General features: G+C 29.8%; 2 protein-coding genes and 2 pseudogenes across 4 annotated transcripts, besides 10 other annotated features; all 4 read right to left on the reverse strand.

The window, feature by feature from the left end:
* Positions 1 to 1485: part of a mobile genetic element that runs on past the window's edge.
* On the reverse strand, positions 433 to 729 carry TVAGG3_0250900 (uncharacterized protein; the record flags this gene model as incomplete). Its single annotated transcript, XM_051228034.1, has 1 exon — positions 433 to 729. One exon carries the CDS (start codon positions 727 to 729, stop codon positions 433 to 435), a length of 297 nt encoding a protein of 98 aa, XP_051113020.1.
* An 842-nt stretch (positions 1486 to 2327) lies between the features above and the next one.
* Positions 2328 to 2929, reverse strand: TVAGG3_0250910 (annotated as a pseudogene). Its single transcript has one exon. A coding segment is annotated over exon 1 (602 nt).
* A 33-nt stretch (positions 2930 to 2962) lies between these two features.
* Positions 2963 to 5646, reverse strand: TVAGG3_0250930 (annotated as a pseudogene). The gene has a single exon. A coding segment is annotated over exon 1 (2684 nt).
* Positions 2963 to 5646: a mobile genetic element.
* Positions 5647 to 6374: 728 nt separating this feature from the next.
* Positions 6375 to 6777: a mobile genetic element.
* A 633-nt stretch (positions 6778 to 7410) lies between these two features.
* Positions 7411 to 7451: a terminal%2Cinverted (terminal inverted repeat of rnd_5_family_231/Phantom2 transposon ID:TVAGG3_0250950).
* Positions 7411 to 7812: a mobile genetic element.
* Positions 7813 to 8443: 631 nt separating this feature from the next.
* Positions 8444 to 8741: a mobile genetic element.
* Positions 8742 to 9286: 545 nt separating this feature from the next.
* Positions 9287 to 9308: a mobile genetic element.
* Positions 9287 to 9308: a terminal%2Cinverted (terminal inverted repeat of Kolobok-1_TV transposon ID:TVAGG3_0013400).
* Positions 9309 to 11301: 1993 nt separating this feature from the next.
* Positions 11302 to 11928: a terminal%2Cinverted (terminal inverted repeat of Maverick-1C transposon ID:TVAGG3_0250980).
* Positions 11302 to 13205: part of a mobile genetic element that runs on past the window's edge.
* On the reverse strand, positions 11929 to 12171 carry TVAGG3_0250990 (uncharacterized protein; the record flags this gene model as incomplete). The annotated part of the gene is made up of 1 exon (XM_001294879.1): positions 11929 to 12171. The coding sequence occupies one exon, from the start codon at positions 12169 to 12171 to the stop codon at positions 11929 to 11931; it is 243 nt and encodes an 80-aa protein (XP_001294880.1).

Raw genomic sequence — 13205 nt, forward strand, 5'->3', positions numbered from 1 at the left:
ATGTTGTCACATTTTTTTCAGAGAAGTTAAATGACCTGGTGACCTGGTGACCCCTTCAGTTCTTCAAAAATAATTAATTATTGAATAACCCATGATGTTGTCAAAATGTCATGTTGTCACATTTTTTCAGAGAAGTTAAATGACCTGGTGACCTGGTGACCCCTTCAGTTCTTCAAAAATAATTAATTATTGAATAACCCATGATGTTGTCAAAATGTCATGTTGTCACAAACTTTAGAACGGCATAATTTAAATTTTTATTTTTATCATAAATGAATACCCCACAAGCTCAAAATTTACCACGAATCATAACAAGGGAGGAAATGATAAAATGATGCAAGAACATGTTAAAAATAACAAACCACTAAAATTGAGAAAATGTGGTTATGCAGTAATGATGGAAAGAGAGATGTTGTCGAAGAGGAATAAAAATTAAATTTGGATAGAGTTTAAAAATTCATCTTTATTAAATTCATCTCTTCCAACCAATTTATTTATTCTATTAAATTCTTTTATTTTTGCTTCACTCAGTTTAAGGATTGAACGGTAAGTTTCTAATTTTTCGATTATTTCTTTCCTCTCTTTATCGTTTTCAGTTCCATTAGTTTTATGGGCATCAACCCCACCACATTGCGGCTTCTTTTTGTAATAGCATATTTTTGATTTAATTCTGTTTAGTTTCTTTTTATATTCATTGTCTGGACTCTTGACTGCTTTGTTGTCACTCATTTCTTACGAAATAAAAAAAATTAAATATTATTTAAATAAATGGAGTAATAAAATAAATCGGAATTTCTATTAATTTATTGTCAACTTCAACTAATGCATTGCCGTTAATATATCTAACAAATTCAGCTATTGTGTCAAATCTTCGTCTTCTTTTTGTCATTGATTTATTAGTTTTTCCATAATCGAGATGAATCAAAACTTTATTTCCTTGTTTAAAATTCATGAGCCCCGAATTAATTTGTTCACGTTTAACATCATTCAACCTTTCCATTTGCTTTCTAATATATTCCCATTCTTTTGAAATATCATTTTTCATTTCCACTGGTTTCATGTTTTATAGTTCTATGCCATGTATTATTGTAATAATATACTAACTGCTGTATGATGGAGTCATGATTTCCATCCCAGTATATCTGACCGTTAACCCCTAACGCATCTCTAAGAGTTCTCATTACCGCATCAACTATTTTATTATGAAACGTATATGGAGAGGATGAAAAGAAAAAATTAATTTGTGGGAAATAATGAGTCATAGCTGCCTGAAATCCTTTATCACCATCACCCCTGATATTATCTACTCTTTCATGATCTAGTAAGTATTGAATAGCTCTTCTTGTTTCCTGTTCTGTTTTCCCTTTCACTGGAATGCAATATAAATATCTAGTGTTAATGTTAATGGCAAATAAATAAGTAACGTTTCCTTTTGAATATTCCAGATGATCGATTTCGTATGAATATGGATATGGAGCAAATGAATGTCGACTAAACCATTGACAACCATTGACCCGAAATCATTTATGGTCTGAAGAACCTGCTTCAAGAACAACCTTTCATAAATTAAAGCTTGTGCATCATTTATGGTCTGAAGAACCTGGGTGTTTTGCACCATTTGTTTTTGTTCCTTTGGCTTTTGCGGCTCAGGATTATATAATTTATATAATTCATCAATATCTTCTTCTGTTAATACTTTATTTTTGAAATCTTTCAATTGTTTAAGTTGTAATTTAGTTTTTCCCTTTGTATATTCATTATTTTTAATTTTGTCTTTAATTTTAGAAATTATTCTATCATGATATTTCAAAATTCATTTTTATAATATGGATAATAATTTCCATATCATCACCCGTTATATTGTTATCAATTTTTGAGATATGCTTTTAACCATAATAACAAGAAAATTTTGATTAAGTACTAAATCATCAATTAAAATTTTTAAATCTGTGTTATCCATTTATATAAAAATAAAATAAGTGTTTTGGACCCGTAATGTCTGCTTCGTGTGCTTCCCAATTTGGACCTTGACGTTTGGCATATGCTTGAGCTTCTGGTAATGTTAAAACGTTTCTCATTTGTTTATCATCTTTGAATCATAGTATCAAAACCATCATTAACGGTTCCTTTTGTCTCTTCTGTGGCATTTCATTAAGAATAAAATTTTAAATTGTATTAAATAAATGGCATACAACATCCATTTTCACAACATACAGCCTTAGTGTGTGCTCCTGTTAATGCAGTCTTACCGATTGTTAAGCGAGTCATTGACCCGTTTTTAAGTTGTAAATTAATATTCTGACCATCAAATATCACTTTATCATTTATTATATCCAAATATTTTTAGGTGTTAATTGTTTATTTTGTCGTAAACTAACACCTTTCATTTTTTGTGCAATCTTTTTAAAATCACTTCCATCAATTGAACCGTTGAATGATGTATAACACTTGGGACATAAAGCAACCATGTTATCGCCTTGTTTCTCAATTGCTAAACCCAATAATTTTTTCTCATGTGCTTTTTCTTCAGCTTTATTCTTTAATTTAGGTTTAAATTTCTCATCAAAACAGAAGAAATCAAATGGTGCGAATTTGAAAATGTTTTTATCATAAAATTGTTTATCGGTAACAATTGCTTGAAATGCTTGAGTGTTAGGAAGACTTGGGTCGCCAGCGATTGCCCAATAAGATGAATCAGTATCACCTTCAATGAAATGAAAACGATTAACATTCATGCATTTATACATAAAATCATAAATGAAAACCAAATACCAGTATTTAGCATTATCTAAAGTGAAGAATGCCTCTTGTAAACATGTATCACATCTATAAAATCTATCTTTAAGCATCACTTGATATGTATCTTCACCTATTTCTCTTATGTTTTTAAACTTATTTGACATACATGCAACGCGTGACTTCTGTGCATTCATTATTTTAGTCTTTGCGTAATTTTGTGTATTCATTGCATCGTAACCATATGATCCATTAAGTGAAATCTTGCAAAAATAAACTTTTTTCCTTTATTTCCTTCTAATTCAGCCTTTTGTCTTTCGTTCATAAATTCTTTCGCAAATTCATTAAAACAAGTGTTTTTAGTAAATGTTAAAATTGATTGAATGTCATCAATGATAAAATGAAATCTGTCGATTAGATACCAAAGATAATAAGAAGAAAATGGTTGATATTGGTTGTGTGTTGATGCTAACTGAGTTAATTTCCTCTGTTTCTGGTCAACTGGTAGATTGTTTGATTTCATGTAATTATACATAAAACTGCCAATTGTTTTTTCATCTGTGATAATATCTAAGTTTCTTATTATCGGTAAAAAGTTTATGTAATCATTAATGTATTTTTCATCAATGTGACCCTTTACTTCAGCCACGAATAAACTATTTTTCTTTCTAATAATTCCCAATGCTTTTGCTTTCTTTGTTGCTGTATCACAAATGATAACACCATTCAATCTTCCCGGCATATACATTTTATGGTCAGTATATTGAATGAAATCATGAGGATTAGATGAAAATGATGAAGGATATAATGAATTAAAATCAACACCAACGAAATGAGTCATGATGTTGGAAGTGTCCTCATTTGATACAGTTTTAGTTTCTGGATTATATGCAAGTTTATTAATGCGCGTGATTCCTTTAAGATTTACTCTATGTTGAACATTTGATAGACCACCAGTAATTCCATTACGGAGAATGTGATAAGCTTCAACTGAATCTAAAGTCATTGGTAAATTATTTTTTAATGCATAATTTCTTAAATTGATTCTTAAACGTTGAACATCTTCATCATTATTTGATTTCACGACATTGCAATAACAACACATTAACTGACAATTTTCTTTGGTATGTGGTTTTTCATTATCGATTCTATCCAATGTTGGTTTATTTACATATGTAAACGCTTTACCACACATTTTGCATTTAGATGAAAGGATTAAATCGTGATAGTATTGATAGTCATCCATTGAAACATTGTTTTTGGTATCTCTTTTCGCCTTTTCATCTTGTTTCTTATATGATTCAATTTTATATTTCCAATACTTTTTTGTTAATTCAAAACTTGATTCCACATTTTCTTCTTCTGGATATGTTTCGTTAGGATTGAAGTTCTTATATGCTAACGCGTAACGAATCATTGATGCATTCGATGATAAAGAAAGATTATGAAGCATGTCAATTTTATAAACAAATGTTTCTTCGATAATTTTATCAATTGGGTCAATCATAATTTCAACGTCTTTATTGCAATAATGAATAAAATATTCTAATCTATTCTCAAAATTTTTAGCATCATTGAGATATATTTGATAATCTGAATCGGATATTGTTTCTTGTGTTAATGCTGAATAAAATGAATCTTGAGTGAATGGTTCCTTTTTATATAATTCATCTTCGTAATTCTCCCATGTGATGAATTGATAAGGGAAAAAGGATTTAACACGTGATTTATTGTTTCCGAAATCTTGAGTGAATTGGTCTAATGTTCCACCCGCTATATAATTTCTGATGTCAATAAATCTTAATTCATATGGACAGTTTGTTTTCTTTACTATGACTTGCTTAAATTGAGAAGAAGAACCCAGCATTGATTTTATCTTCCATTTTGCAGTATTTAAATCACGAAGAATTAAATTTAAATCAAACTTTCCCGAATTAAAACCAATGATATTCACTTTATTAAATTCTTCATCTAAAAGCTCTTTCATTGCTTCCTTTTGTTTCTCATTTAATGTATTCATTAATTCTTCATATTGTTCAATATTTGATTTAGCAACTAATGAACAGGTTGAAAATAAAAATTCAATCCAATCAGAAATGAACGAATCACTTGATGTTAAGCAAAAATTCCTCGTAAATGTTTTATCACGGTCTACGACCTCGCCGCTTTGCGGCTTTATTTTGACAGTTGATGATACCATAAATGGTTTTAAGTAAGCGTTCAAAGTTGCACATTCAGAAAGTTGAAGTTCTTCTTTAGTCTCTAATGTTTCGAAGTCAAAAGTAATATAATATCTTGTTGGTTTATAATATTCCTGCAAATTATGTGCTAATAGCCATTGATATATCTTCTGTTTCGTGATATGTGGTGCATATGGTTGTTGTGTGTTTTGCAATTGAACGTCTTGAATTAATCTTCCATTATTTTCTTTACATTTCTCACAATGTTTTAAAAATCTTCTTTGGTTTTTCCTTTCTGGATCATCACGGATAGAATATACTTCTTCTTTGCAAAAGGGGCAAACTTTATATCCTGTGAGTGCTTCAACGTCTGTATTCTGTCAGCGTGAAGTTTTCCACATGGACTCTGTGTTAATAAAATATTTACTGTTTCAAATTCTGGATCTATCATTATTGATTCCACTAATGGAAAGTCTACCTTGTTAATGTCTACGTCTTCTGGTTGAGGGTCACAATAATAAAAATCAATATTAACGTTTAACATTCTTGCTAATCTCTCACTTTCTGATGAAATGTCAAACCCTTCATATGCATCTATTGCTTCATTTAAATAGCTTCTACGAGTTTTAGGATTAACACCATCAGGAATGTTATAGAAGCGTTTAAATAACCTTCTACCTTCGGCTCTTATTTGATTATCATTCATTTTAGCTGTTCCATTTTTATTCATTTATGTAAGAATAAAAATTAAAAAATAAATAAAAATAAAGTTTATTTTTTAAAGCCCATAAAATGAATTAAGAACACATAAATTTTTATCATCTGCGACGTGACGAATACATTTTAATTTACTCAAGAATGCGTACCCTGATACATTAAATCTAATTCCTGTCTTATTTAATTTCACAACTTTGAAAAGGAATGTATGAATAGCTATAAAATGATGAGATGATGTTTTATGGGTTGCTTCCATTTTTTCTGAAATAAATGAATAAATATAATGTTTATAAGTTTTCATATCTTTTATGTTCTTAATAACGAATGGTATAGACCTTTCAACTTCGTCTTCCTTCGGTGCTGTTCTTTCATATGAAACATTATTGGTATCTTCAATAATGAAACCACAATCGCATAAAATTTTATATGTACCAATTGTTTCTTTTGATATTTTATCTAATAAATCAAAAACTTTATCAACACCTGTGCATTTATTTAAATAATAATTTGTGTAAATATCATGATCTTCTTTCTTAATCGTATTAGTTGCATACGTCACGTTTTTAAGAGCTTTTTTGAATTTCTCAGAATCGAGAGGGGGTGAAAGTAGGATACAGGGGTATTCTTCATTATCAATAAATTGTAACTTATGTTTACGAATAAATTTAGGACCTTCTTCTGAAAGTGTTTCGTCTATTTCACCATCTAATAAATTTTGTGTTGATTCTGAGACATAATTTTTATATCTTTCTTCATGAGATTTCTGAACTTCTGATTCTGAAGCTGGGATATTCATTAAACCCTCTACTTCATTTTCATTATATTTTTCAACTTCTCTTAATTCCTTAATTTTTTCATCTATTTCATCTCTTATTTTTTTCAGTCTTTCAATTTCAATTTCATCGTATTCATCATCATCTTTAATCCGTTCTTCATAATATTCAGGGAAAACATCAGGTTCTTTAGGTTTTTCTTCTTTAGATGTGGGATATAAGAAATTTATAACATCATCTTTATTCATTTTTCCATCATAATCAAACTCATTTAATAACTCGGCAAATTTTTGACAATTTCTTAAATAATATTTACTAACTTCATAACACATCTCATCTAATATATCCTTTATTTCCTCGTTTGTGAATCCTAATGTTTTCACGTCGTTAGTTTTGACGCTCATTTCATACGAATAAAAAAATAAATTATTCAAAAATGTAAGACATGAATTTTTAAAGTTTATTTTTTTTATTTCATTATGGTAGTGAATCTTTTATTCATGAAAATAATTATTTCTAATTTCTTTTACTCTCTCGTACATACTAGATTTGAAGAATTCAGAACTTTTACCATAATCTCCTAAATGTTTTCTTATCTTATTGGTTTTCCATTCATTATATGAAACTATATAAACTTTATCTTTATCTTTGCATCTTTCATCACTTCCAATATATTTATATTTCAATTTTGATTTATTGGTTTCATATTCATTAACGTTTAATAATTCACAGTCTTCCTTTTTAAATAAATGTTTTATGTATTCAGGATTAACAATTCTATAATATTGCTTCCCTTTAAATCTTTGAATATAAACAGGAACACCATCCTCTAAAATTCGATAATCTATTTTATCTGGTTTTACTTGTTGGGTCATTTATGTAAGAATAAAAAAATAAATATATTTTAAAATTAATGTGTTAAAAAAATGATACAAAATCGCTCGATATTGTATGAATTCTTACGTTTACAAAAAAAGTCACAAAACCCTTCATATTCTACTACTTGTCTTATTGAAAAACAGATTTGTCTGATCACAAGCACTTAAGACTTTTATAACAATAGAAATGTGTTTATGATATTGAAATAGTCAAATTACAATTTTTTTTTCTAAGATGTCTTATTGAAAAACAGATTTGTCTGATCACAAGCACTTAAGACTTTTATAACAATAGAAATGTGTTTATGATATTGAAATAGTCAAATTACAATTTTTTTTTCTAAGATGTCTTATTGAAAAACAGATTTGTCTGATCACAAGCACTTAAGACTTTTATAACAATAGAAATGTGTTTATGATATTGAAATAGTCAAATTACAATTTTTTTTTCTAAGATGTCTTATTGAAAAACAGATTTGTCTGATCACAAGCACTTAAGACTTTTATAACAATAGAAATGTGTTTATGTTGCATGCTAAGTAGTGTCAATGTGTAAACCTCTCAATTTTATCGTCGGGGAAGCAACACAACTCCCTCAAAAATATTGAAAAAATATAGAAAATAAAATGAATTAAGATGTGCTTAAAATGAGAAATAGATTATGATATTAGATTTTAGAAAAAACAGACTTTTGATATAACTTTTGAGAATCTCATATAAAAAAATCATTTAAAAATAAATTTAAATATCTTATTTATTTTACTATTGTAAATATATTCTGAGATTTTTAGAAAAAAACACTTTTCATAAGTATTCAATATTTGAGAATACGCTCCAAAAAAAATAGATTCTCTTATATTTGCTTATATAAAAGGAAACTCTCTATCAGATGCGAATGCCTGAATTCAGCACCTCTGATAGAGAGTTTCCTCTTATATAAGCGGATCTTTTTCATGAGTTATTGTTAATATAAAAACATAAAAAGCTACCAATATGAGAAATTAAACGCTGCGAAGAGCCAGTTCTAGAACTGGCGCTTGGCAGGGTTTAATTTCTCTTGACAAATGACAAAACTTGTTCGCAATTGTGAATCATTGCGAGCAAGTTTGCCAGATATCTGGAAGGAATTGCTCCTTATGATATATGCATTGTAACTGTATATATCATAAGGAGCAATTCCTTCAATTAAACGCAAAAACTTTGGTGCAATCGTTGCTGATTGCACCAAAGTTTTCGAACTTTCCCGAGGGAATTGGAGGGTGAGAGATACATAGTCTATCTATGTACCTCCCACCCTCCAAATCCCACTCTAAATGGGAGAAACTTTGTTCGCATGTTATCTTATTCAAACAAAGTTTCTCCCATTTAGAGAAGGAATAGGAGCCTACCAGGCACTGATATATAATCAGTGCTTTGTAGGCTCCTATTCCTAATAAAAATTTGAAAACTTTGGAGCATTTGATTATTGTATTTTGTCAAGAGAAATTCAACCCTGCGAAGTGCCAGTTCTAGACTGGTGCCTCGCAGGGTTTAATTTCTCATATTGGTAGATTTTGATGTTTTTATATTAACAAAAACGAATGAAAAAGATTTTCTTATATAAGAGGAAACTCTCTATCAGAGGTGCTGAATTCAGGCATTCGCATCTGATAGAGAGTCTCCTTTTATATAAGCGAATATAAAAGAATCTATTCTTTTTTGGAGCGTATTTTCAAATATTGAATACTTATGAAAAGTGTTTTTCCTAAAAATTTAATATAATGCTTAGCACAATATATAAAATTAAAATATCTATAATTATTTTCTATATCACACTTTTCATTACACCTTGAAAAGTCTTCTCAAACTCTATTTTTAATTATTTTTTAGATATATCTCAAGAGTGATTATTCAAAAACTCATATAGACTATATTTATTTTTTTCATTCAAAAAATTATATGAGAATCTCAAATTAACTTTCAAATTTTTTATTTTAAAAACATATTAATAATCATATTTTAAGGGTATAGTCCACTAAAAATTTTTAAGTTTTGACAATGAAAATAAGCTCTGTGACCATGTAAATATATATCTATGCAAAACGAGAGGTTATGCCATAATTTTTTTTAGTTATCAAATTTTCCTTTTTTTGAGAGAAGTCTCTCAATAATTTGAGAAGAATCTTTGATATAAAGAGATACACATTTGTAGAGCGAAGTAAGTGTTTTCCAAACATTTTATATGTTCATCCTGTATAACAATATAAAGCTGCATAGTGCCATCTTGTGCGTTTGCTATTTTATGTACTTTTCATTGAGATAATCCCTCTTCTCGGGTGATTTTAACAGTCAACTCAATTTTAAAATAAAGATTTCATCAAAATGATTTCGAAATTCGGATATTGATTATATAAATAGCACTGTTAACATATTTTGGATGAGTAAAAAATACCTTGTTTTGTATGCATTTAGTACACCTTTATTTTTGATTAAAACTATAAAATTTTTATTCCTTATATAATAAATAGTATATGTTACATAAACATGAAATTCAATAGCATTCAATTTTGGATTTTTTAGATTTGGTAAATTTTAGAAGAAATAAAATCAGCAATCAAAATAAAGAAACTTTTTTTGTATCTTCTATGATTACCTTTTGGTACTAAATTTTGCATTAATAAGTAAATTATCTGTATTATTCTGTGAGCACAAGCCCTCAGTTATGCTGGTAGTGAATGAGGAATCGTCATTTTGCGAAGAGAACGCGATTATTAAGGTAATTTTGAGAATTGTCTTGAATTATTTAAAATTAAAGTTAATTGAATAGGTAGGATAACTAGCCTTTGCTAAATTTGTATAATTTGACCTTATTCTAGTTGGATCTGAGAATATTTTGCTGAAATAATAAATTATATCGCCGATTTATGAAAATTTCTCTGATGGGACCGACTCGCTGAAACGTATTAGTGTTAATGGTAACTTGTCTGAATTTTCAAATTTTTTTCGAAATCCAAAAAATCACAAACAAAAGCATCAAAATTAGATTTGCATTTAAGGTTTTCATTTTTTTTTGGAAAATAAAAATATTTTTCCCCAATAAAGTTTATTTTTACTTTTGAGAGGAATAGAAACGTTATTTTGGAATTTTGAAACGACAGAAATGTTCCATTTTTAATGTAGATTCTAAAATGGGGTCAAATTTTTGATTGAACCGTTATCCATTGAAAAACCTCGATTTTAAAATGTTATTCCAAAATATTCATCTAATGATATAGTATATATTTATTAATTATTACTTTTTATTCAATTTTCACTTTTGGCGGGATTTCATTTTTTTGTTGTTGTATGGGCCATATTGTTCACCCAAAACGGAAAACAAAGGCAATGCATAACATTTTACTCCACGAACGTCGTCGACTCTCAGCGCGACAGATGCTTGGTGCTTGCATAATGACCGGAATGCCATATACAAAAGGTGCTCGCTTTCTTTCTCTTTGTGGAACTAAGCCCCCTGTGAAGAGTGGTGTCATGAGACAACAGAGATTTTGTGACGATAAGATTAGAAGACTTAAAAGTATTTCCCTAATGCTGTCGAGAAAGTCCTTCAGTGGTTACTTATCCATTGATGCAAGATGGACGCACAGGCGAAACTCGCCAAGTTGTACAGTAACTGCGCTCGATGCTGTCACAAAAAGAGTTCTTGCATGCGTGAACATCAACCATATTGGTGGAAACAGACAGCATGCTCAGTATTCCGGAGCTTCCAACAATATGGAAAGTGCTGGAACTCGAATCATCTTGAAGCAATTAAAGAAATACAATATCTTGAAAGATGTTAAAGAGATTATTAAAGACCGAGATAACAAAAGTGTCTCTGTCTTTAAAGAATTTGGCGTCTCTCATCTTGAAAGATTTGATCCAGGTCATGTATCAAAAAATATCTCAAAAGATTTTACAAAGTTCTCAGCTTCTCATAAGACAGTTGAAGTTTTCAACGACAAGACTCAGAAGATTGAAAAAATAGTTAGTATACAAGTCTTGGGTATGGTGGCACTGCGTTCCACTTTACCCAATACTTGAAGCCATAAACTTTCTCTAACTTCTTAACGTATATTTTACAACATGAACGCAAAAACTAACTTAACCTTAAATATTTACAAAGCCGCCAACAATTTCACCTCACTATCGTTCTCACTAACAACTTCACTAATGTTCTCATAAATTTTCCTCAATATCTTCATCATCAGTGTTAACCCTATTGTAGTCATACTTGAAGCCATAAACTTTCTCTAACTTCTTAACGTACAATTTACATAACTTACCTTCGTCATCGTATGGTTTAATGATATAACTATTTCTATCTTTATACACAGTCAATGAAAAGTCAACTGGTCTCGGATGTATTTGAAAGAACATGTTATGCTCAGGAAGGAAGAATAAATGTTTAAATGTATGTTTGTTATATGTTTTGATTTGTATGAGTTGCTTTTGTTCTGTCATTTATATAAAAATAAAATAAAAATAATTTTAAAAAAATAAAATAAAAAATAAATGATATCACCACCCTCACGCGTATGAAAACATAGCACAAAAATAAATTTAGGTGAAGCGGTGAAATCTCACCTCTTTTTTCACCCGGTTTTTCACCCACTTGAATTCATTGCTTTATAACTCTCTGTCGTCTGCTTTCTCCAACTCTTCTAACTTCTTCTTAAGTTCAGCAATGTTGTCCTCATGAAGTTTAATCTTTCTCAAAATTCCTTCTTTATCTAATGGTTGCTTTATCTTTCTAAACTGAACTCTACCATCCTTCATAGTATGAATGTAAAAACCTTCTGGAATAGTTCCTGATTTAATGTATTCTACCAAAAACTTTTGTTTCATTGCTTCAGTGACTTTAGTCGTCATTTCAATCAAATAAAAATTTTAATATTAAATAAAAATAACGTTATTTTTTCAGTAAGGAAACGCAGGAGTTTTACGATTTATTGGTGTAGATTCTGGTTTAAATGTTGGAGTCGGTTTTGGAGTTGACTTTTGAACAGGAGTTTGTACTTCCATAGGTTCAGGAGTCATTGAAGGTGTTGTTTGTGAAGGCGTTGGTTTTGGCAATGGTGTCGGAGTTTGTTTAACTTCAGCTACTTCAGTATTATTTACAACATTTGCTTTATTTCTTTTCAACATCATTGCTCCTGCTGTAGCTAGCAAACCTAGTGGGAGACCATATTTTATATAAGGACTTGACCAAATGCTATTTTTGACAGGAGCTGGTGGAACACCTAACCTTGGTGAGACTGCTCTTTGCCATTGTGCAGCTCGTAAGAAATATTCAATAGGTGCTCCATAATCGTTTGGTAAAGTTTGTTTCATAGATGGTGAAGGTTCACGAGAGCTTGATGAAGAACTCATTTATAAGCTTTAAAAATAAACGTTCATCCTTTATTCCTCACTGTCGTCCGTGCTAAGTTATAGTCGTAATCTTATTATTGGGATGCCATGCACGCACTGATGCAAAGCAACAATCCCTCATAAATCCAATAAGTGGCTTTGGTACATTTTCAGTTGCTAGTTCAATAGGTCCTTTAACAGACAATTTGTATGTTATTGGAGCAGTAGATGTTTGACCTTGCTGGAAGCAAAAGTCCACTTCTGTTGGAAAACCACATAAGAAATGTGTGTTGTCATAGCTATCCCATTTATGTTCCACACTACCATCATCCACCAATGACCTCATAACATCTTCATTAAATCCATCATATCATTGTTTGTATTGCAAGCGTTCGCAACCATTTCATAAAATACAGGTCCATATGATTTTTCAGGTTCTGCAGGCATATTTCCATAAGCTCCCATGGAAAGCTGAAGATATTTAAACTTAGGGTTCTCAAAATTAACATAATAGTTGTCTTTCTTTCTAAATAGTGCCCAAATACTTTTAACAT

Source organism: Trichomonas vaginalis, chromosome IV, assembly GCF_026262505.1.
Source record: "Trichomonas vaginalis G3 chromosome IV, whole genome shotgun sequence".
Lineage (NCBI taxonomy): Eukaryota > Parabasalia > Trichomonadida > Trichomonadidae > Trichomonas > Trichomonas vaginalis.